General features: G+C 43.0%; 1 protein-coding gene across 6 annotated transcripts in view; it reads right to left on the bottom strand.

Moving 5' to 3' along the window:
• Positions 1-278: 278 nt before the first annotated feature.
• The window catches only part of CDC27 (cell division cycle 27), a 27,975-nt gene continuing 7,677 nt past the window's right edge, over positions 279-20,576 (bottom strand). Inside the window, exons 3-19 of one of the 6 annotated variants that reach the window (XM_062625157.1) lie at positions 19,353-19,500; positions 18,162-18,287; positions 17,562-17,659; positions 16,914-17,068; positions 16,588-16,802; positions 15,823-15,937; positions 11,846-11,979; positions 11,589-11,688; positions 10,720-10,927; positions 9,754-9,923; positions 8,860-9,012; positions 7,735-7,943; positions 7,070-7,187; positions 5,928-6,056; positions 4,983-5,057; positions 3,032-3,212; positions 279-1,571 (exon numbers count right to left, since the gene is read on the bottom strand). In XM_062625157.1, the coding sequence (XP_062481141.1) occupies positions 1,489-1,571; positions 3,032-3,212; positions 4,983-5,057; positions 5,928-6,056; positions 7,070-7,187; positions 7,735-7,943; positions 8,860-9,012; positions 9,754-9,923; positions 10,720-10,927; positions 11,589-11,688; positions 11,846-11,979; positions 15,823-15,937; positions 16,588-16,802; positions 16,914-17,068; positions 17,562-17,659; positions 18,162-18,287; positions 19,353-19,500 (2,417 nt within the window). In that variant the 3' untranslated portion in view covers positions 279-1,488. Of the gene's footprint in view, positions 1,572-3,031; positions 3,213-4,982; positions 5,058-5,927; positions 6,057-7,069; positions 7,188-7,734; positions 7,944-8,859; positions 9,013-9,753; positions 9,927-10,719; positions 10,928-11,588; positions 11,689-11,845; positions 11,980-15,822; positions 15,938-16,587; positions 16,803-16,913; positions 17,069-17,561; positions 17,660-18,161; positions 18,288-19,352; positions 19,501-20,576 lie in introns of those variants that run through there. The other 5 variants (XM_062625156.1, XM_062625159.1, XM_062625158.1 and 2 more) reach the window with 5 other exon arrangements.

The following is a 20,576-nucleotide window of genomic DNA, read 5'->3' as shown; positions in this document are numbered from 1 at the left end:
TGTCATTCCTCAGGTTTTAGCAATTCCTTTTCATGCTGTTTAGTGGGGTTTAAGCCTCTTTTTCACTGCTTCTCCTCCTTCTTCAAAACATAAATCAGAGAATTCCCTTTTTTGCTCAGCCCTTCAGGCTTATTTTCCAAACCATGAAGTGGCCCTATGGTTCCTGACCAAAAAGGATGTGACAAAAAGAGATGCCTCATGCAAGACAAGGCCAGTTCTAAAGCTAAAAGGCCCCTAAAAATCAATCCATTAAATAAAGACTGATCACAACCAAGATGTTGCTATGAAATTTGTATCATTCCCAATTTATTAGGCATAAGTTGCTCTTTAAAACTGCTCGTATCATACACGGTCTGCATCATCACTGCATGAAGGGCACCGATTGTTGCTGCGGAGAAAGATCATTTTGGACTTGGTGAAGCAGCCTCTGGCCAAGAGGAAAGTGGTTCTAGAGCAAGATCTGAAAGAACACTTTAAAATAAAGGAGAAAGACAGAAAACTGCACATTTTTGCTTGGACCACACTTCCCAAAAGGGTTTCTGAGTGATGCTCATCTTCAACAATGAGGTGATGGATTTGACAAAGGTTCTGATCTGCTTAAGGCTTCCATGGTCTTCCCACTCTCTGCTCAGAAACACGCTGTCATGCTGGGTTAAGGGGTGGATGGTTCTCACTAGGTGCAGCTATGCTGCTCTTTCATTTTGCCCTTTAGTTTTACTCTTAAAAGGAGAAGAACAAGTGAAGGGGTCTCTGAGAAATGAACAAGATGGTGCAGACTGGGTGCTTGGAAGTAGAAAAGTAAACCCTGCCCTTTCAGAACCGAGGTGAATAAATTAACTCTTGGTTAGAACACAAAAGCATTTCATCAAAGCTTTGATTCTCCACTGGGATCCTCCCGCTACATTTCCACTCTAAGCAGGGACAACGGGATGCTTCACATGGTGGGACACGCTCCTGAGCACGTGCTTTGTGTTTGCTCACTGGAGCCACCGCAGCTTTAAGGTTATTTACATCCCCTGGCATTTAAGTTACAAGATGCTAAAGTCTTTTAACCGCCTGCGTTTGTCGACACTGTCCTTGGAAATGAGGTTCAGCACTCTGCTTACCAAGAAAGAACCAAACTAAGACACAGCTCTGGGAAAAGAACAAGACACTGCTCCATTAGTACTATCCCCGCATCTACTGGCTTCGGTACAGCAAACCAAGTCTTTCTTCCATGATATTTTTCCAGCAAAGGGGAGTCCAAAAATAGCATTTCCTCCTCAGTCACTTTCATAAGTGGTAAGAGCCAACAAGTCAGACTCAGTAGCAGCTGAATATTGCACTGCCATTAACTCTGCGTACAGCTGAAGTCCGAGAGGCGTACTCGTGGTGTTGGGAGAATAATGACAATGCTGGCTCAGTGATGTGAAGACCCAGGATGCGAAGGAAGGGGAGAACACAACAGTACCAGTCACACACTCAAGCCCAGATACTGGCTTTTAGAGGTTAAAATTCATCACTCTCAACTGCGTGGAGCTGTGTGTCATCTGCATCCGTCATGCTGCTCTCTTGGGATTCATCTGTGCCAGCTTGAGAGAAAGAAACAGGCAAACATTACAGGGCTGCTGCACTCAGATTCCCCCAGGACCCACTCCCACAAAGCTTTGGGCTTCCCCTCCAAATGCTTTAAAGGCATGTGGCTTTTCCCCTTTTCCTTCTCGTACATTAACCCCTGAGAGCACAAGCAAGTCTAAATGCTGTTTAAAAGGAATTAACACAAAGTCCATATTAACAAACCTCATTGCAAATCCCCACTATGAAGGTGTTTCATGGACAAACACAGGTGCCTTTTATGGCTTTCACTCAAATGCTTCTGTACCACAGACACAGCCAGCCCCATGCCAGGAAGTGAAGGCACAAACTGACTTACACCAGCCAATGTATCAGAAACAATTCTCCCCACCCCTAGCACTACCTTAACTTACTTTAGGTTGTCTCATGTGTCCTAAGAGAGCTATTGAGCCCGGTCTGTGAAACTCATCTGCAGTTTAGAGAATCCCAGCCTGGTTTGGGTTGAAGGGACCTTAAGGCTCCTCCAGCTCCAACCCCTGCCACAGGCAGGGACCCCTTCCACTGGAGCAGCTTGCTCCAAGCCCCTGTGTCCAACCTGGCCTTGAGCACTGCCAGGGATGGGGCAGCCACAGCTTCTCACAAACAGCCTGATCCTGGGCAGATGAAGTTGGGTTTTTTTCAGTCCTGGTTTAGGTGTCCCTTGGCAGCTCGGGTACTCTGTCTCCATCTCCTGGCCAGAAACATGTTCAGCCCCAGCGAGCAGCGTTCTAAGTAGCCCAACTACAGCAGCAGGGAGAGAAAACCCTGCTGACGCTTCAGGAAGTGCAGGGTAAATCTTCCTGTATTAAATTGCTTCTCAGTATTTATTTTCTATTACTACTTCAGTCTGCATGGAAGAGGTCAATAGTTATTACTATCCCCATTTCACGTAGCTACCCTTGCTTCATGGAATCTAAGCTCGTAATAAAAAGCCAGAGCGAAACCCAGGCCACTCCTCTTCATGGATTATTCCCAAGTAGGACACTGGGAGTGTTTTATTTTCTCTCTCTTCAAATGAAGCCACTTCCATGACTTCTGTCACGAGCTTCCTTTCACGCTTAGCGGGCCAAATGTTTTTACCCAACACCCAGTTTAACTTTGGACAAAGCCTCTACAGACAATTTCAGTTGCCATTCAGTCACCTTGAAATGATTTGAAGCTTCTACAAGGGAAGATGTGCAGCTCTGTGAACATTTTGCTCTCCTAGGATACTGTCAGCCAACCCTGAATTTATTGCATTTGTTATCTCTGTCCTACTCCACCTACACATTCTAAAGATCCTTTATTTCATGCTTACTGTAGGAAGAATGAATGAATTGCAAGTGAAGAGCCTCTGGAGTTCCTGCCAAGCAGCAGGAGCACTGTTCCACCTATTAACCCTGGGATTCTATGAAAGCTGAAATACCTCCTTGCATGAGAAAGGGCTGGAAATACAAACCTGATTCATAGGGGTAACATTCACTGATTTGCTCTTCTTGAGTTATTGGTTCCTCATCATCTGGAAGGTAACGCTTATCAATTGCCTCTTTAATCTGGTTATTGGCTCCTTTGGGGTCTAAGTCCATTGCCCATGAGAAATTCATTAGGGCCAAATGTGTTTGACCCAGTTTCTTATAAACCTAAAACAAAAGCATAAAAGGCTACACTTACATGAAGCTGCGACTTGAGGTTTTGGACAACAAACATAAGAGGCCACAAGTAACTGATACTTCATGAAAACCATAAGGCTTATGGTTATCTTTAAGAGGGTAGAGATGAAAGATTTATCAAGTCCCAAGGGAAACAGCAAGTATGTGTAGAAAGAGTGAGCAAGTGTTTCTATTTAAGACCCAAAATTAAACTGGCAGCTGACATTCAAAACCATAAAGAGGTGGATCTTGAAACAGAAATGAAGCTGCAGCAAGGTGGGGTTAAAGCTGCACATGCCTTGTCTTGGCCCTTCATCACGCTTGCTTTCTTGAGTCATGGTAACCCCCAAATCTACCTGTGGCTCAGGAAAAGTCCAAAGTCGAGGCTTCTAATGCCAGAGGCCCAGAGGACAGTCTGGGGAAGCATCACCATGTGCACACATGAATCCTGCACTCTCCCCTATAGCTCTCATTGAGCACTGGCAAAGGCAGGACCCATGGTTTGACTTGGCACAGCCATTCTTACATCCTCGTTTTAGCTCTCATTGGCAGGTGGGGAAAACAACAGGCCATGAAGTGGCCCCTTGCTTGTCCTGCTAAACTGAAGAGCAGCTCTTCAAGACAACCCTGCTCTGCAGACTCCAGCCCACATTTTGCTGTACCCTTCCCTGAAGCTCTCCTTATCATAAAGGACAGATGAGCAAGTGCTTTATCTGTGGCAAGCATGTTAACAGTGAAAGTCCTTAACTTTGTCAAGACATGGCAACTGGCATGGCAGTGTGGAGGTCCAGTTACTCCTGACAGTTACCAGCCAACAAAGTCCAGCACAAATCCTTTCACCTCTCCATCCTGCAGATGAAGAGCTCCCCACTCCTGTGCTAGAGGCAAGTTTGTCCTGTTGCTTCCTAGTGAGCAGACACCCCACGGAAGAAAGCTGCAGACCGTACTTAAAGCATATTAGCAGAGAAGACTGTGAGGAAGAGGATTTCTATTCCTGGATTACTTTTCTCTGGCATTAAACACAAAGGCTGGAATGCAAACACAGCTGACAAGCTGGTAATATCTTTTCCTGTGCTAGCCTACTCCATTAGCTTCATCAGAGGCTCCTCTGCCTGTCAAACAGATAACCTTCTACAGCAATTTAGGGAGACTATCAGCTGAAAAGGACGCTGAGGCTCTTGGTGGAGCCTCTGGAGTGTGCCACAATACCTCCTTGCTCAGCATTTCTAACACATTAGAATGTGACTGAACATCCTGGTAGCTACACGCACACATAAGCAACACTGCTGCCTGATGGATGGACTGTCCCTAAATGTTCTAAGGATTTCCACTGATCACACTGTTGCTGTTGTATCAAATCAAGTCCTGATAAAGTCCCACTTCCAGAGACAGATTCTGGCTGTGTGCATAACCACTGCATGAAGTCCCTTTACCAGGATCAAGTCTTGCTTTTAAAAATCATTCTCTTTCAAGTTGACAGTGGTGAAATCAAAGCAGGTAAAGAACAACACTGGCTTGGGCTGGTTGTTTTGTTTGTTTAAAACAGAGCTGAAGGCTGCCCCAGTAATAACTGGCTTCTGCATTTAAAAGCTACTACATAATAAAGCTGTGAGCAGTCAGCCTTATTTAAAGCTTTGGGAATTTTTAGAACACTGCTCCAAATGGAAGCGGCTTAGTGACAGGCATCATGTTTTCTCATCAGGCACACATCTCTGCAACAGGAAACCACCACGGTTGTGATCCCAGTCAAGTTTTCCTTACCTTTCCTATTAAAAAGTAAACAAGAGACTCTTTGGGAACAATCTGTTTCAGTTCTTCAAGTTCTTGTAAAGCAGACTGAAAAGGAAGCAAAAAGAGCTTAGGAAGTACAAGCTACCAGCCTGCAGCCAGTTACAACATCACTAACCTGGGACTTAGCACCAGTGTGGAAAAATCATCTTGACATTTCCACACAGCATACTCCATCAAGAACAGTACAGCCTCACGAGAACCATCTAAAGGCCCTTTACATTAGTTTCTTATTTAAAGATTGTAGCATATTATAGCCCTATTATTACAAAAATAGAGCAAGTTTACTGGGCTTTGGTCTCCTACAACACAGTATTTGTCCAAAATACTCAGTGAAACTTCTACTTTTATTGTTGATACTGGAGCAATTTCTGCTGCTGTGACAGTAATCTGGCATTATCAAGAAATTCAACCTAAGAAGTTGAACCTGCTCAATCTGCAGTTAGAAATGAACAACTGTTTTAGTTATAAAAAGTTGCATTCAACCCCCTGGAACTTATTCATGTGAAGATAACTTCAAGTTTGAGCTTGCTACAGAAACAGAAGCATAAACCTAACACTGGCCAAATTTATCACACCATCAGAATTCTTAGTGCTAATCCCCCAAACGTTTCATTTGGCTTTATGTAGCTTATGTGAACAGTGTAACTTGAGTCTTACAAGTCCCAGCCTGATGAAGAAGAGAGTCCAAATGTTTTACTTCCTAACACACCCCTTCACCACAGTCAACGAGTTACCTGGTGAAGGGAGCAGGCGTCAAAGCAAATGCTTCACATTGGCCTCTGCAAGACATGTTGATGTCCCGTTAGCTTCCTGCAAGCCCTGATGTCAATGTGTAAGCATTCAGCTTCCAGTGCATCCCCATTCCTAGCTACAGTGATTTAAAGATAACTTAGAGTTGTCAACAGGCAATCTTACCTTGTATTTCTCATTTGCAAATAATACAGAAGCTCTATGGAATTTGCATAGTGGGTTCTTGGGGTCAATGTTAATAGCTTTGTTTAAAGTATCCAAAGCCTTCTCAGATTTTTTCAGTGCATGCTGGACCTGTTACACAGAGGGAGAACAAGTTTCAAAGGGAAAATAACAGCTCATCTGCCAGACAAAACCAAATCCATTGGACTACATGTACCTACAATCTGCTGCTTTAATAAAGATTTGTCCAATTCCAGACCAAGTCTTAACAGGCTTTCTCACAGGAAAACTTCACCTCGCCTCATCTCCACCTCAAAACCTTCTCCCCACCCAATGGGTCACAGAAATCACTGAACCTTTGGCCAGAAGTGGACTCAATGCCTTTCTTTGTACGTAAGTGAGAAGCAGGCACTGTCCCTGCATTACCTGACACTGCTTCGCTGCCACACAGAAAGCAAATCAATGCCAGCAGGGACCCATCCATCACACACAGCCTCAAGTCACCATCACAAGTATCTGAGAACTTCTCCACTTGTGAGGATGAGGCCACTGTTTCCCAAGGACTGCAGCAACAAATGGATAAATGACCAACTTCTCAAGCAGCCCTAGAAATGAAATTGCACTGATGGGCTGAAGGAGCTGCCTGCTACTTAAACTTCATTTGGCATAAAGTGGCCTAAGGAAGAAGTTGTCACACCTACACAGTGATGCGAATGAGGGCAGTGTGGACACATAACCAGGACAAAAATACTGCACTGTGAAAGGTGAGATGGGTGCTTCAGCATTTTGTAGGAATGGGAATGCTTGGTTTCTTATGTACTGAGTATAAAACCCCCCATATAAATGGTCTGTTCACATTAATATCTGCACACAGTCCTGATTTTTGGATCACTACTGCTTTGGCAGACTCACAAACATGACCTGAGAGCATAGTTTCACGACTGGCTAAAAGGAGTTTGAAAAGGAGAAGTGTCTCTCTTCTGACACATTAATCCTGTGGCTATTCATTTGTTTAGCACTTAAGATGCTCCCATAGGTACTCTGAACCTGGTGGGTTTTGATAAAAACATTCAGAGTGACTTTACTCAAACAAAGCACAGAAGCAGATTAAAACACAAGGAGAGAGTTAAGTGCAATCTACTTACTACTCCAATGTGACACAGTAAGACTGAGCTCTGAGGATTGATATCAAGTGCTTTCTGGAAATGCATTTCCGCCAGACTGAATTTTTCCTGCTTGTAATAAATCATCCCCAACCCGTACCTGCAAGCAGAGAAACAGCTCTGTTCAGTAAGGCTGTATTCTAATTAAACCAGGCTTTGTCAGCCAATAGCAACTGGCAGAAATGCTCTACAGATTTGCCAACCCCATCCAGGGTGGGAAATGATTTCTGGGGGGGAAACTACATCTAAAATGATCTTGGGTCTTTTTGTTCAGTTGGGTAGCGTGCATAATTGGTATCTGATACACAGGAAGAATGGCTCAACAGCTACAAAGTGAAAAGCATACAAGGTTCTCAAGATTAAGTGACTTACACCAGCAGATCTAACTTTCATTGCTTTATACATACAGAAAAAGTGGAAGAAACTAACTGTGTCCTACGGTGTAACGGGACAGATCTCTCATCTCTCCAGCTGGAAGTGAGGAACAATCAAGTAGAGTGATGAGAAGTGCTGCCCAGAACAAAACAGCTGGGGTAACACAGCCAAGATTTGTGGAAACAAGAAAACATCCTTCAGCATCCAGCAGATATTTCTCCAAAAGGAGCTCTGCAACACATGCAATAGGAGGGAGGTGAAGCCAAACTTACCATGCATTATAGTGTCTAGGGTTGACTCTGATTGCATTTCTGAAACAAGCTAATGCTTTGTCTAGTTCTTCTGTTAACACAAATTCATGCCCCAACAGGGTGTAGGCGTAAGCATAGTTTGGATCAACTTGGATGGCTCTCTGGAAGAACTTGATTGCAATGTCATGCTCTCGTTGCAAGCTGAAACAGTTTCCTGCAGCACACCATGCCTAGTAAAGACAGCATTGCAAAATTAGCACACTTCTTACAACCCACATGAACGATGTTTGCGCTGAACAGATTTGTTTCCATGCTGCTTTATGTGATTGTACTAACTTCCTCCTAGATTAAAACATAAAACAACAGTTAAGTTTCATTCCTAAGAAGCTTATAGGCCTAAATACACCTGAGAGCTAGACAAGCTCAAATAGAGAAAATGAGCATGAGGACACGCAGCACACTTGTGCCAATTAAATCCTTTGATGACTAATGACTAAAGCTTCTGAAGCTGTTGGAAAGGTTAGAAATAAAACATCTGAGCTGTGCAGCAATAACCAAGGGGAGATGGTAAATTTGCTTTCACTCCACCTGACTGATGTGGAAATCTGCAGAGCCACAAATTTAGCAACAACCTCCCCTTTTACCCATTTACAGACACACACATCTATTACTTTACTGTGGTACCTATTAAAAGACGGCTGGTTTTTGTACATCATGGCTTTGGATTACTCATGACTTTATGTTACCGTGCACTCCACAGGTTAATGAACTTTGGCATAAAAAATGTGCAACATCATGTTTTAAGTACCAGTGAGTTAAATACAGCAACTAAAAGGTGGTACAGGAAGGAGACATTCCTTATCTTTGCATATTGGCAGCAGGAAGAGTGAGTAATCCATGATCTTCCTGGATGAATGGTGCCAATGCAAATTTAAATAATCATTAACAGATAAAAAGGTTTCAACCTGTTCCACTGAAGCTGGAATTCCAGGAAGCCATCTCAGGCATCATCAGTTCAACAAACCAGTATGGCCATGCAGTTTTCACAGGAGAATACACCTGAGCTAGATCAGAGCACTGTTCTGAACCATTGATTTTGCCACATACAGTTAATCTGTTCTCATTCAAGAGCACAGCATTTTATACCTCTGGTGAGTTTTTATCCATGTCTGTCAAATCCTTTGAGAGAACTGAAAGAGCAACATCCTTCTGCAGATGCCACAGCGTAGTCGAGTAGATCTCCATGCCTTCCACTCTGTAGTTTTCAATCCTTCTTACTTCTGAAAATATTCTCTCAGCCTAAGAACAGAAATTAAACCAAAATCCCACCCACCAAAGCAGAGCACACAGGTCAAGGTTACAAGCTTCACATGTCCAGACTGAGCATTCTCTTTGCTTTGCAAGTTACTACAGAGAGCTACAAGTCCTGTGACTTCCCCTCCAAGTGAAGGAAGGAACTATACCCCAACAGAAACACAGCCACCCTTCCTATGCTGACTCACTTTATGTTGCTGGTTTTAATCACAAGCAAGGCAAAAAAGGTACCCACAAAAAGTGTAGCATACTTTTATGGTCCAGTTCTGACCATGAGCTTTTCTGACAGATGAAGGTACTGCATTCACAGAGTGCTCCAGCCCTCCAGGCATCGTGTATAATAATTACGAGGGAAAAGGCAGCACGTGGTGAACGTGGGTGATGCAGGGATGGGGACATATGACAACACATAGATGTGCTTTACTTCCATGTGAGACAGCTACACTTTTTATCAACAGTTGCCTAAAGAAGTCTTTCTGACATAATTATCCCTTTTATAAACTTCAGCTCCAGTTACAACACTTGAGGCACAAGAAAGGAAGAAGCAGCCTAGCTTTAGGAAACCATTATGGTCCATAGCTTTAGTTTGCAAAATAAACACAATACAGAATCAACTGGGTTGGAAAAGCCTTTAAGATTACCTTAACTGTAAACTTCCTATAGCTTCTGCAGGCCAGCTGCAGGTGTTGTGGAAAGCTATGCAAAACAAAAGGGAAAAGTTCCTACCTGCATATATTCTGCAAGTTCGAAGTAAGCTCTCCCAATTTGGCACAGCACCCAGCCAGTGTTGTAGTGGTGGGATGGTAAATGGCTTAAGATATTGATCGCTTCCTTGCAGTTGTATGAGCACAAGGCTAAGTAACCTTTCCCCATGTCACGAAGAAGGCTCATCAAACCTTCTAGGAGAAAACCACAGTAAATACAAGTGGAAAAGAAAGACAACTGAGACTTATTTACTTGATAATCCCTCCAGCTCTTCATTGTGACAGGCACTGCTCCTGACTTTGCCTATGAAAATCTTCCAGGAGATCCCACACACAGGCTTCTACACTCTCAATTTAGGAATAATATTCTAACCAGCAGCCTTTATAGCGGAAGTCACATAGAAACAACTGCTTCAGCCAGCAACAGAACACTCAGAAACGCTCGAGTTCAGAGCAACTGCAGCTCTGCATTTACAGCAGCTATTCAAACATTTTGTTAGGTCTGAATACAGTTTCCACACGTCTGGTATCCCTGGATACATCTTCTTGCTGCCTGGAAATATTAATGAGCCAAAAGAGAGGAATTCAGCACTTTGTCTAGGATTTTCTGACAATCTGAATAAAGACTTGGTTTTAAACAAATGGGAAATATGAAGGGAGAACTGATTCTATAAACCTGATTTTGAGGGAAGATGACTGGGTTACTCAGAGCTCCTTTGAGTCAGTTTCCAAGGATCTTGCCTAAAAGCATTTTAATCATTAATGAGGATCCAAGCTTGCAAGATGTAGCTGCTTACAATTAGCCACTTTTAATACTTCTTCACTTGTTCTTTGGAACTGGAAGATACTGAATTCAACCAGATTTTATACAAAGGTGATAGCTGTGCAGGCCTACTGAAATAAGAAAGCACCAAACACTGGTTTTTCTTTCCATTCAACCTTAAAACACAGTTTTACTCTAATAAAGTCCAGTAGGGTTCTAACAGACCTGCTGCTGCCTTCTGTAGCGTAAAAGCCTGGATCTGTGGTGCAACAGTGGAAATCTTCCCTTCTGAAATGATGGAAGAGTCCAGTTTGGTAATTTCCAAGCTGTCATTTAAGTTTGGTTGAGTTATTCCTCCCTTATTTGTTTTACTTTTTGTTTTTCTGTTTGGAATCTTAGGTGGAAACTTCATTTTTAATTTTTTGCTATTTTCCTGCAAGTAAGAAGAGTCAGAGTTACACAGAGAAGTCTTTTAAATGCAGAAAATCCAACTTGAAAGTGAATTGTGCAGAGTTACATGTATGCCTCTCTGCAGCTGGAGCCACCATGCCCAGCCACTTGACTTTTAAACTCAAGTATACCGGCACCTAGTAACTACATTGGCTATTTAGTGGTTCCTTCTTAAACAGCAAACATTCACATCACCTAACTGCAGGCCATGAGTGTTTGTGCTTTGCTGTTCTGCTCTTCAAACAATGGAGCAGAACATATGAAAATAACTTTGGTTTGGGGAAGAAAAGTATCTGCTCAAAACGAGTTCTTCAATAAATAGCTCTGAACACCACCACCTCTTTTCTAATGGGCTGACAGCTAGCAGCACCACTGCATTTGTAGTGCCAAGCATGTATCACCACAAGCATGTATCTTTGTATTTGATTGATACTCTTCCTTGTACCGCTTTGGTTGAGCACTTGGCAGATTAAAACCCAACATATTATGGCATCATGACATGTTTTATACAGCCACATGCTTCATAAAAGTTCTGCTCGTCACAGAATCTGTTTTTCAGCTGCTATACAGATGGGGAAAGCATTAGTCAGCACAGTGGCATGGATAAGAAAACCCCCAAGTCTGCAACACATGAAGTTGGTTACCTTTGTAGTAGAGCTATCACTAGTAAAGAGGCGAGAGCTTCTTCGAGGCAGTGAGTTTGGTGGAGCAGCAATTGTTGGGCTCAATACCTGAGGTGTTGTACTGAAAACAAGCAGCACATGGGGAAAAAAATAAGTTCTTGGCTCCATTTTTCGTAACCCCAGCTTTTATCTTTGTTTTAAACAGAGACACTCAAGAACTCTAAGGACAGATACTCCCAAAACTGAATTCCAAGAGGACTTCTTTCCTCTCCCCTTACCTTGTCTGTGGGCCAGAGCTCTGGGTTTGTGCAACAAGAACTGGAGTGACTTCCCGGCTATTTCCGCTCTGTGAGAAGACAGACTTCGTTCCGGCTTGGCTTATCCTGCTGACAGCCTGCATAACACAAAGTTTCTACAGGTTTGTTATTATGTCACTAAGGAAGCTCGATTTCTGCTCTACCAAATCTAGTCTGCTTAGCAACCACTGCATAAAGGAGGATAAATGGAGATTCCTTCAGTAAAGGGTGAGGTGTCCCCCTCATCCCCAGGAGCAAACATCAGAAGTATCCCTCATGCTACCTCTTAAAACATCAGGAAGTTTACCAACTTTATGCACATCAGCTGAAAGATCCAAAATCTCCATCTAGTGGCAAGAAACTGTATGTTGATTGTACAAGAATAAAAGGGAATGAAAAGATGCCATATTCAAAGTTACAGGTACTCGGAGTGAAGTTAACATGGAGCAGCAAGTTACTGCACATTGGTTGAACAACATTGTGCACACACACACCCCTTTTGTACCTTTTATTTGACACAAGTTACAAGACCTCAGAGCAGCCTTCCAGTATCTGAAGGGGGGCTACAGGGATGCTGGGGAGGGACTCTTCATTAGGGACTGTAGTGACAGGACAAGGGGTAACGGGTTAAAACTTAAACAGGGGAAGTTTAGATTGGATCTAAGGAGGAAATTCTTTCCTGTTAGGGTGCTGAGGCACTGGAATGGGTTGCCCAGGGAAGTTGTGAATGCTCCATCCCTGGCAGTGTTCAGGACCAGGTTGGACAAGGCCTTGGGTGATATGATTTAGCGTAAGGTGTCCCTGCCTACAGCAGGGGGGTTGGAACTGGATGATCTTAAGGTCCTTTCCAACCCTAACGATTCTATGACTCTATGGCTTAGCATCAAAACATCGTCTTATATCTTCACACAGCTTCATAGAGCTAAACTGTGCACTTTGCTGTGTGGCCTGGCACAGCTGAGGTGTGGGAACTTAGAGCTGTGATACCTTGACTGTGAATGTGAAACCTAAGGAGGAAGTTCAGGCAGAAAAGTCATTGTCTGATGTGTAGACTTCCTATAAAGGCTTCCCAACAGGTCCCACCCTCCCTGCCTTTTAAAGAAAGCTTAAACCCAAGCTTTCTGCTTCCTCCAGGGACACTTACATTCAACTCTGTGATGGCTGTTTGGAAGAAATGCTCTTTCACACACCAGGAATCAGAAAGAGGGATCAGTGGTGGCACAAGCAACACCAGTTTATGCATTATTTGACTTCTAACATTCTATCCTTCCCTTCTCAGTTCCTTTGTTACCAGAGGCCAGTTTAGGCAGCCAGTAGCATGCTTGCCCACTCAGATAGGAAGCCTCTGGAACCATCCTAATGTTTCATTCATTTATGTAACAGTTTCCTAGGAAACTGCCTCCGTTAAGTCATGCACGTTTAAGCCACAGCTATACTCAACCTTTTCTAACTCAGGCACTTGAAGAGCAGAAGTGAAATTGGCCAAGTAATTATTTGCATTGGGCAAAGCAAGCAGCAGAATTGTAAGCTGTTATTAAAAGACATGTTAAATAGCTGTGTTTTGTGGAGCACAGATGCATCTGGACAGAAATCAGATGCAGGGACTAGTGACATTCACACCTCGGTGCTGTGGTGCCACATGGAACACGGACATGGAGCTGTTGGAACAAGCCCAGAGAAGGGCCACGACGATGATCAGGGGACTGGAGCACCTCCTGTATGAAGACAGGCTGGGGAAGTTGGGGCTGTTCAGCCTGGAGAAGAGAAGCTGCGTGGAGACCTCAGAGCAGCTTCCAGTGTCTGAAGGGGGCCTATAGGGATGCTGGGGAGGGACTCTTCATTAGGGACTGTAGTGATAGGACAAGGGGTAACGGGTTCAAACTTAAACAGGGGAAGTTTAGGTTGGATCTAAGGAGGAAATTCTTTCCTGTTAGGGTGGTGAGGCACTGGAATGGGCTGCCCAGGGAAGTTGTGAATGCTCCATCCCTGGCAGTGTTCAAGGCCAGGCTGGACGAGGCCTTGGGTGATATGGTTTAGTGTGAGGTGTCCCTGCCCGTGGCAGGGGGGTTGGAACTGGATGATCTTAAGGTCCTTTCCACCCTAACTATTCTATGATTCTATGATCCAGCAAAGCAACAAAACAGCAGCAAATACAACTTGCTAGATGCAAAGCTTTGTAGTGCATGCAGTACACACTGAGATGAAATGCAGGTGAGTGCTACACTGAAGAGCTGCACTTCACTAATTGCTTCTATTATTCAGAGTCAGGAAAATTTACCTTCCTACACATGCACAGTCCACCACAAGCCAGTGTTTTCAACTGCACTGGGGAAACCTGGCTGGCCCTGAGCAACTACAGGATGGAAACTGGATCAGAGACACGAAACACCCTTCTAGCAGATGGGTTTAGCAGAGTCCAGCCCTAAGAGAACAAAGGCAAAAAACCCCAAAACCACAACTAAGAAGTGATAGAAAGCGCTGCAGTAATGTGAAGTGAAATCCACTTACAGGATGACACAGCAACCAACTGATGTGTCCTGAGCATCAAGCATGGAAATTCAAGTTCTATTTTGTGAGGAATACACTATTCCGTGCCCTGAGTTTTTACATGAGAGAGTTGGCCACCTATTGCACACTTACATCCCTCACACAACTTCAAGACTTACTAAAAATAGACAGAAAAATCCTCAGGTTTTTGTTTTTAGAAAGGAACAAATGGTTCTTCAACTGTCACCAGCATTCTACCTCCCATTTATCACTATGGCAACTAAGGCTGTTTCATAGGGAGTAAAAAAGACAATTTTTCATGCCTTCTACACAAGAGTTACTGAGTGAAGCACTCAGCCCTCCACAGACCACAGCACCGTTTGGATTGCTCTGGTCTGCAAAGCAGACTTCAAGAACTGCATGCAAAAACCCAGTACCTTCAGCTCAGCTGAGGATTTCTGGGTGATTTGAAGTCATCCCTGCAAATACATTCATTAAACAAACCTGGAGTTTTCATTCTAATTTTGGACTGTCTTCAGACTCCAGCTTGCAGCCTGAGGAGTTCTGAAGCCTTCACTGCTTAGAATCACCAGCACTGGGACGAGACAGGAGGTGGACACAGCACCTTCCCCTGGCTGTCTCTTGCAGCACCAGCTGATCAGCCTGCCCATGCTTGTGTATTTTGGGTGTGGAAAAAAGGTCTTGTTTTAATTAGAAATGGAAGACTATTGCTTATCATTATAAAAGGTGAGGAAACAAATCTGGTTTGCCAGCCAAAGGAAGTGTCATAATAAGCTGAAAATGCCTACAGACATCTTTCCTTGCAGTATTGTGGTGGCATAGAATCCCAGAAAGGTTTGCACTGGAAGGGACCTTAAAGCTCCTCCAGTTCCAACCCCTGCCACGGGCAGGGATACCTTCCACTGGAGCAGCTTGCTCCAAGCCCCTGTGTCCAACCTGGCCTTGAACACTGCCAGGGATGGGGCAGCCACAGCTTCTCTGGGCACCCTGTGCCAGCGCCTCAGCACCCTCACAGGGAAGAACTTCTGCCTAGGAGCTCATTTCAGTCTCCCCTCTGGCAGGTTAAAGCCATTCCCCTTGGCCTGTCCCTACAGGCCCTGATGAAGATGTACTTAAAGCTGGTGAACTACATTTTATTTTGCTGTATTAAATGATTGTTAGTAAGAGCAGAGAATGGGTTTTTCTAAACATGCTTTGTAGACACATTAGACATAAATTAGATTCTCACTTAATAAACCCAAAACATTTCCACAACTTAAGGAGGCTTCAAGCAATTCCACACTCAGACAAATTGTCTTTCAAAACTCATTTTGCAGTGGGTAAATTGGGCTCTCCCCACTGTTAGTACAGTTCAGCCTACATACAATGTTTTTCTATCTGCATTATGGATTCTTCTTTAAAGTACATTGCAACATCAAACTTGTAGAACAGCAACCCAGAATGCAAGATACCTTCTTTGAAGGTGCTCCTGTGGATGGCACATCAATTACAGAGGAAGAGTTCGTGTAGTTTTGTAAATAGGACCCATCTCCAGGGCTTGGGGTTTCTAGTGGCAAAATTCCAAAGCTGGAAGAAAACAAAGAGGAAGGCTCAGTGTCTGGATGCTAGAGCACAAGAGCTGGCCTGATCCTGTGGTTAAAACAGATCCAGATGATCTACTTCATTTTAGAGTTACTTAATCAATTGATATTAACCCTCTAGTATCTTGCTCTCCTCATCTGAGATAGATTTTAACAGAAAACACTCCTGAAATCAAAAAGACAGAACTTCCTTTGCCTGTCTGCATAATAACCTAATGCAATAGACAGACCATCCAAGCATTAATGGCTTCTCACATAACGCTGTTTAAATACAGGACTGAGCACATGTTTACATGTCCTTAGAATGGAGCTATTCTTCAGGCTCTTAAGAACAGCTTTTCATCACGAAGTTTATCCCAGAGAGGAAACATACTCTTTTAAAGATTCTTCCAGTGCGAACATCGCCATAAGCAGTACACTGAATCAACAGTTCCTCTCTTCTAATCAAAAACACCAACTGCTTGTTTAGAAAACAGAAGAGATGAACATCAGGCCCAAAAGCAGTTACTGAGGTTGTTTTGCTTTTCCTTCTGCAGCTTTACAATGTGCTATCAACATGAGTGTATGGGTACATCGTGCACCACCACACACGTTTCAAACTCACAGCTGCAGACAGAAACTATCTCAAGGACTTACCTTGGAGTTAATGGGCTCAAAGCTGCAGGTCCTCCCAGTAAACTTCGCCCCGTTTTTGGTTTATTTTGAGCCTGTTTAGACAATATAGAAGTTCCTGACCCAAGAGGGACAGCATCTGGTGAAATTACAGCTGAGTCAATGTAAGACATAGAAGAATCCGTGCTCAAGGAGGAATATTTGGAATTGGAGGATTCAAGGTTGATTCTGTTCAACTCCTGAAAAACAGAAGGCGGCTGTGAGATACTCAGTGTAGTTTCTACTCGGCATGCTTCAGTTAAGGTGGAAAAAACCCTCACTTTAAATACAACTACTTCAGCAAAACTCACAATTGTGTCTTGAGGCGTTTCCATCAGGACAGTCTCAGGCTGCCTGTGTGATACGTTGTGATTAGATACCAATGTTGTGCAAGTGTTAGGCAGGCAGCTGCTGAAGTTCTGGAGAGATGTTAACTTAAATGTTTGGTCAGGGTCTGGTTTTTCACCTGTAAGATTGGAAAGAGATTTAAACAGAGTTATTCCTGAGTCCATACCCCAAATATTCAAATCTGAAACAAGGGGCAAAGGATTTTAGAAGGGGTGTGTTCTTACTTCATTGTTTAAAACCCCTTACACTAAACCAGCAGTGCTCTTCCACTACAAAACCCTGGACAACCAGTTTGATTAGAAAATGGACTTGCTACATATTCTCAGAAGCACAGTTTCTAAGGGTCTATTAACTGTAGGTTGCAAATGTGGCATTGTTAAATCCAAAGTAGCGAGAACGGAAGAAACCAAGACAAAAGCTCTAAACACTGGCACAGTGTTTTAAATGCATTGCTGCTCTCAAAACCACTCCCAGAGAATTCTGCTGGCATGTTTCTTGTTAATTCAATGAGCAAACGGAGTGTAATAACTTTGCCAATATAAATTGGAAAGCTTGACATAACCAGAAACATAGAGAACATCTTCACCGGGAATGCAGTTCTGCTGACTTACCTATTTCACATAGCGACTCAAAAGGGGACCAGAGGAAAGGATTTAAACTAAGGCTCTTTTGGTAACATTCTGATCCTTTGGCAAGCCGATCTGTCTTGCTGCAAGAAGAATGTAACAGTTTATAGGGAAACTGAAACAGCACTTTTGTTCAAGATAGCTTTCTAGAAGAGGGGTTGAAAAACAAAAGCATGTTGAGAGTCACAGCAACATTCCTCACTGTTTCAAACCACAGAGCAATACTGGCTTCTTTTCAAGTTATTTGGCATATTCAGACACAGATGAAAGACAACAGAGTCCTCAAAAGTTACAGAAGCACTAGTAGAGCTTGAAAGTTTTCATTTTAGGAAGATGCTGCTCTCTGCAATGGCTTTTTGTCTTGTTTGCTAACAGCAAGCCCATTGCTTGCCTTCCAGACATTTTAAATATCTATGGATGATGCTTTTACACATAACTCTGGGGCTAAACTGCATACCTAAGTATCTGGCTTCTTGTGAACTGGAGAACAGGTATACTAAAAATGTATCTGACTAAAACTGGACTTGGTTAAATAATCCCCCCTCTCCGCAAGCTTTATTAGACACAATAGAAAAGCAACATTACCAGTAGACATGTCCCAGTAAGGAGAGCGTAAAGCATGCAGAGTCACCAAACTCCATCACAATGTCATCATGGCTTTTCTGTTTATTCAACACTCCACCAGATAAGATCTGCTCTCCTTCTGCAAGCCTTTGCAAAAAACAAGAGGTTTAGAGGGGTTACAAGGCTCACAGGATTGGAAGTCCAGTGTTTTCAGCCTGCTGCAAACAAAAACAGGAACCCACTGTCAGCATTCACAAGTTTCACACCACATAGAAACTAGTTCCTGCAAAGTGATTTTAAGAGATGGTGAATTCTTCTAGCAGCACAGAGGTGTGCAGTACTCTGAAGCTGAACAGCTCTACTGGGATGGAAGAAAACCAAAGCAAACACTAAAACCCCAACAATACTCCAAAACCAGACTCATAATACAACATGATTTCCCCAGAAGTGACTCAGCTTAGGTAGAATACTAAACAGAAGGCCAGAAAGTCTTCAGGACACTCCATTTCTGAAGGTACTTTATCTAGTATCAAGCCAAGACGAGGCTTAGTTTGGCTTTGTTTCTCAACTAACAAATATAATCTGTAAGGCTCCAGCAACACTGGAAGTGTCAAAAGAAACACAAGTCAAGACATCCTCACTACTCTAAAGATGACTGCAGAAAAGCAGCAAGATACCTTGCCACTGATCCTGTCAAGGTTAATTTTGATGTTGAATACAGCATTCTTGGACAGGGTTTCAAGATGGGTTTGTTGTAGGTTTTTAAAACCAGGTGTCTGTCTGCTATCTTCTCCCTCACCTACCCATTAACAGTAATAGGGGAAGAGGAACAAGTTTACTCCTTGAGGGAAGTGGCCCAGCCATTAAATTCAACTGGAAACACTTACTATGCAACGTATTAGAGAAACACAAAACCCAACTAAACCCTTCCCAGAGTGGTCTCCTTGAGACATCTCAGCAATCAATGCTTTCTCTCCCTACGCACCTCGACAGCTCCTTTGTAAGTTACTCAATACCTTTCAGAGGTTTCTGCAATATGGGCTAATGTTCATTAGGTCCATATCTGAAAGCAAAATGAACTGAACTTACAGCCTTCAGAGCTGGAAGACCAATGTATTACTAGTTTATGCAATATGACAGCTTTCAAAGAGACACTCGGACAACAAACAAATGCATTTGTAATCCTGAACAGAACATGAAGGATTTACTTACTTGCTGAGGTCAACACAACATTTTGCAAGCAGGTATTTACACTGCGGAGTAGTACAGCTGTGTCCCTTTAGGAGCCTGTATGCTTTATAGGCCTTTCCTGAGCGGTAGTAACACGTTGCCAATAAAAATAGTGCTTCTTCTGAATGTACTGAAAACATAATTCAAATTATCAGTTAGTTGTTTCCCCTTTTGATACACGGAATTTGAGGGCAGGGAGTAAAACCCAGCTAGGAACAAGACAAGAAATAGAGTACCGAGAGCAGTTCATTACCGCATGAAGTGCATTCCTTTATTTGTGGCCAGGTAACAAACTTCCATGTGCCATTTTCTTGCATGGTCAGACCAACAATAAAAGTGCTCTTGTAATTGAGAGAACTTTGATCCTTCTGGCTACCCAATCCAACTAAGCCATCAGCCACTTTGCTGTTAAAGTAACAGCAAGCCAAGCAAAGCAGCCATTCCTAGCAGAACTGAGCTACTTTTTGCTGCCTATACTATTTCATTGGGAACATGGCTTAACTTTACCATTTGATGCTTTATCTATTTCATGTTAGGAAGTAGAGATACAGACAAGCTTTCCTACAGCTCCTCTTCCCAACGAGTCCAAGTTTCTAAATTCTGAAGGAAGCAGTAAAGCTTTAGCAAAAGTCACCTCCATCTAAACAGAAAACAGGAGCAATCAAGACACAAACATTTCTGCATGGCAGAAACCAGACTTATTTAGATTTGATGTCTGCTTCAAGACTTCTTCCATTGCAGAGATGAATTATGTACCACACTGAGAATATTCTATTCAAAGAGCTTGTCTTAGCATCCAGATTTAAGACTGAGGTCAGACTCACTGATTTTATTTGTCATTACACAAAGGACAGAGAGGTAACCCCTTTAAAACCTTGCTGGGAAAATCTCAGCTGCAACTTTAAATGCCAAAGGTGTTTTTGTGAGGCAATGGAGAACATTACCATGTTCAATGCAAGTCAAACATTATGTGAAATATCTGTTTCACTCCATTGTAACTGTTTTCTGTTTTAAATACAAGAGATACCCAGGTACACTCATGGATTATGTACAGCCATGGTGACCTACCCTATTCCTTGTACTCCCTCCAAATGTTCCAGTCAAATCCCTTGTGTAATGATGTATTGTAACTCGAAGAAAGGCTTTCCATAAAAGCAAGCAACTTAAACCTCCAAACAATTGAGAAACCACCATTACTTTCTACTT

The sequence above is a fragment of the Pezoporus occidentalis genome, unplaced genomic scaffold, assembly GCF_034315485.1.
Source record: "Pezoporus occidentalis ecotype Australia unplaced genomic scaffold, CSIRO_AGI_Poc_V1 ctg277, whole genome shotgun sequence".
Taxonomy (NCBI): Eukaryota; Metazoa; Chordata; class Aves; order Psittaciformes; family Psittacidae; genus Pezoporus; species Pezoporus occidentalis.
Note: the sequence above shows the minus strand (reverse complement) of the source record. Positions and strands in the feature narration are given on the sequence as shown.